Here is a 1,371-nt window from a genome sequence, read left to right as displayed (position 1 = left end):
GAAAATAAGAAACACTGCTCTTACATCTACTGCTGAAACATTAAGAACATCAGACGAGTGGTCCATCTAGCTCAGCATCCTGTCTCACACAGTGGCCAACCAGTTCCTCTGGAGGGCCAACCACAGGGCAGAGGGGCTGAGGCCTTCATAAGAACATCAGAAGAGCCCTGCTGGATCAGACCAGTGAGGGTCCATCTAATCCATCATCCTGCCTCACACAGTGGCCAACCAGTTCCTCTGGAGGGCCAACAACAGGGCACAGAGGCCGAGGCCTTCATAAGAACATCAGGAGAGCCCTGCTGGATCAGACCAGTGAGGATCCGTCTAGTCCAGCATCCTGTCTCACGCAGGGTCCATCCAATTCCTCTGGAGGGCCAACAACAGGTTCATAAGAACACCAGAAGAACCCTGCTGGGTCAGACCAGTGGCCCATCTAGTCCAGTATCCTGTCTCACACAGTGGCCGACCAGTTCGTCTGGAGGGCCAACAACAGGGCACAGAGGCCGCGGCCTTCAAAAGAACATCAGAAGAGCGCTGCTGGGTCAGACCAATGTGGGTCCATCCAGTCCAGCATCCTGTCTCACACAGGGGCCAGCCAGTTCCTCTGGAGGGCCAACAACAGGGCATAACGGCCGAGGCCTTCATAAGAACATCAGAAGAGCCCTGCTGGATCAGACCAGGGAGGGTCCATCTACTCCAGCATCCTGTCTCCCACAGTGGCCAACAACAGGGAATTTCCTGTGGACCTCCTGATGGCAACTGGGGCTTAGCCACTGCGTGACACTGGCCTGATCCAACAGGGCTTCTCTTATGTTCTTCTCTTCTTGCACTGACCCACATAGCCGTTGGGGTCCCTGCCATCCAACTCGTAGCGATCGTTGAGATAGATGCTGAATTTCAAGGCCTCTTCAGGGGAGCTGGTCCACTCCAGGATCTTCTTGGCCCAGTACATCCGTAGAAACCCATGCATCTTCCCTTCGTGGACCATCTGGAGCTGGGACAGAAGAGGGAGGGAGGGGGGTTGCTGTAAGAACAAGTACCCTTGAGGTCAGATATTTATTTATTGTATTTATTCAATTTTTACCCTGCCCTTTCCGCCAAAGCAGGCTCAGGGCGGCTTACACGAGGGTCAAAACACATAAAACAGCAATTCTAAAGGAATGATAAAACAAATTGATTATAAAATGCTCGTACTGATAAGAGTAGCATTACATAACGGTAGCAGTATTACACAGTGAGAGCCAGTTTGGTGTAGTGGTTAAGTGCGCGGACTCTAATCTGGGAGAACCGGGTTTGATTCCCCACTCCTCCACTTGCACCTGGCTGGATGACCTTGGGCAAGCCATAGCTCGGATAAGAGCTGTTCTTGAA

The 1,371-nt window shown here is 52.2% G+C and overlaps 1 protein-coding gene across 1 annotated transcript in view; it reads right to left on the bottom strand.

Annotated features, from left to right (window-relative positions):
• Positions 1-1,371, bottom strand: part of LOC107122831 (deoxyribodipyrimidine photo-lyase-like) — a 22,698-nt gene that overhangs the window by 4,402 nt on the left and 16,925 nt on the right. The window contains exon 9 of the mRNA XM_015425972.1: positions 835-994. Coding sequence (XP_015281458.1) covers positions 835-994 — 160 coding nt within the window. The remainder of the gene's footprint in view (positions 1-834; positions 995-1,371) is intronic.

The sequence above is a fragment of the Gekko japonicus genome, unplaced genomic scaffold, assembly GCF_001447785.1.
Source record: "Gekko japonicus isolate JY-2015 unplaced genomic scaffold, Gekko_japonicus_V1.1 scaffold3730, whole genome shotgun sequence".
NCBI classification, from domain to species: domain Eukaryota; kingdom Metazoa; phylum Chordata; class Lepidosauria; order Squamata; family Gekkonidae; genus Gekko; species Gekko japonicus.
Note: the sequence above shows the minus strand (reverse complement) of the source record. Positions and strands in the feature narration are given on the sequence as shown.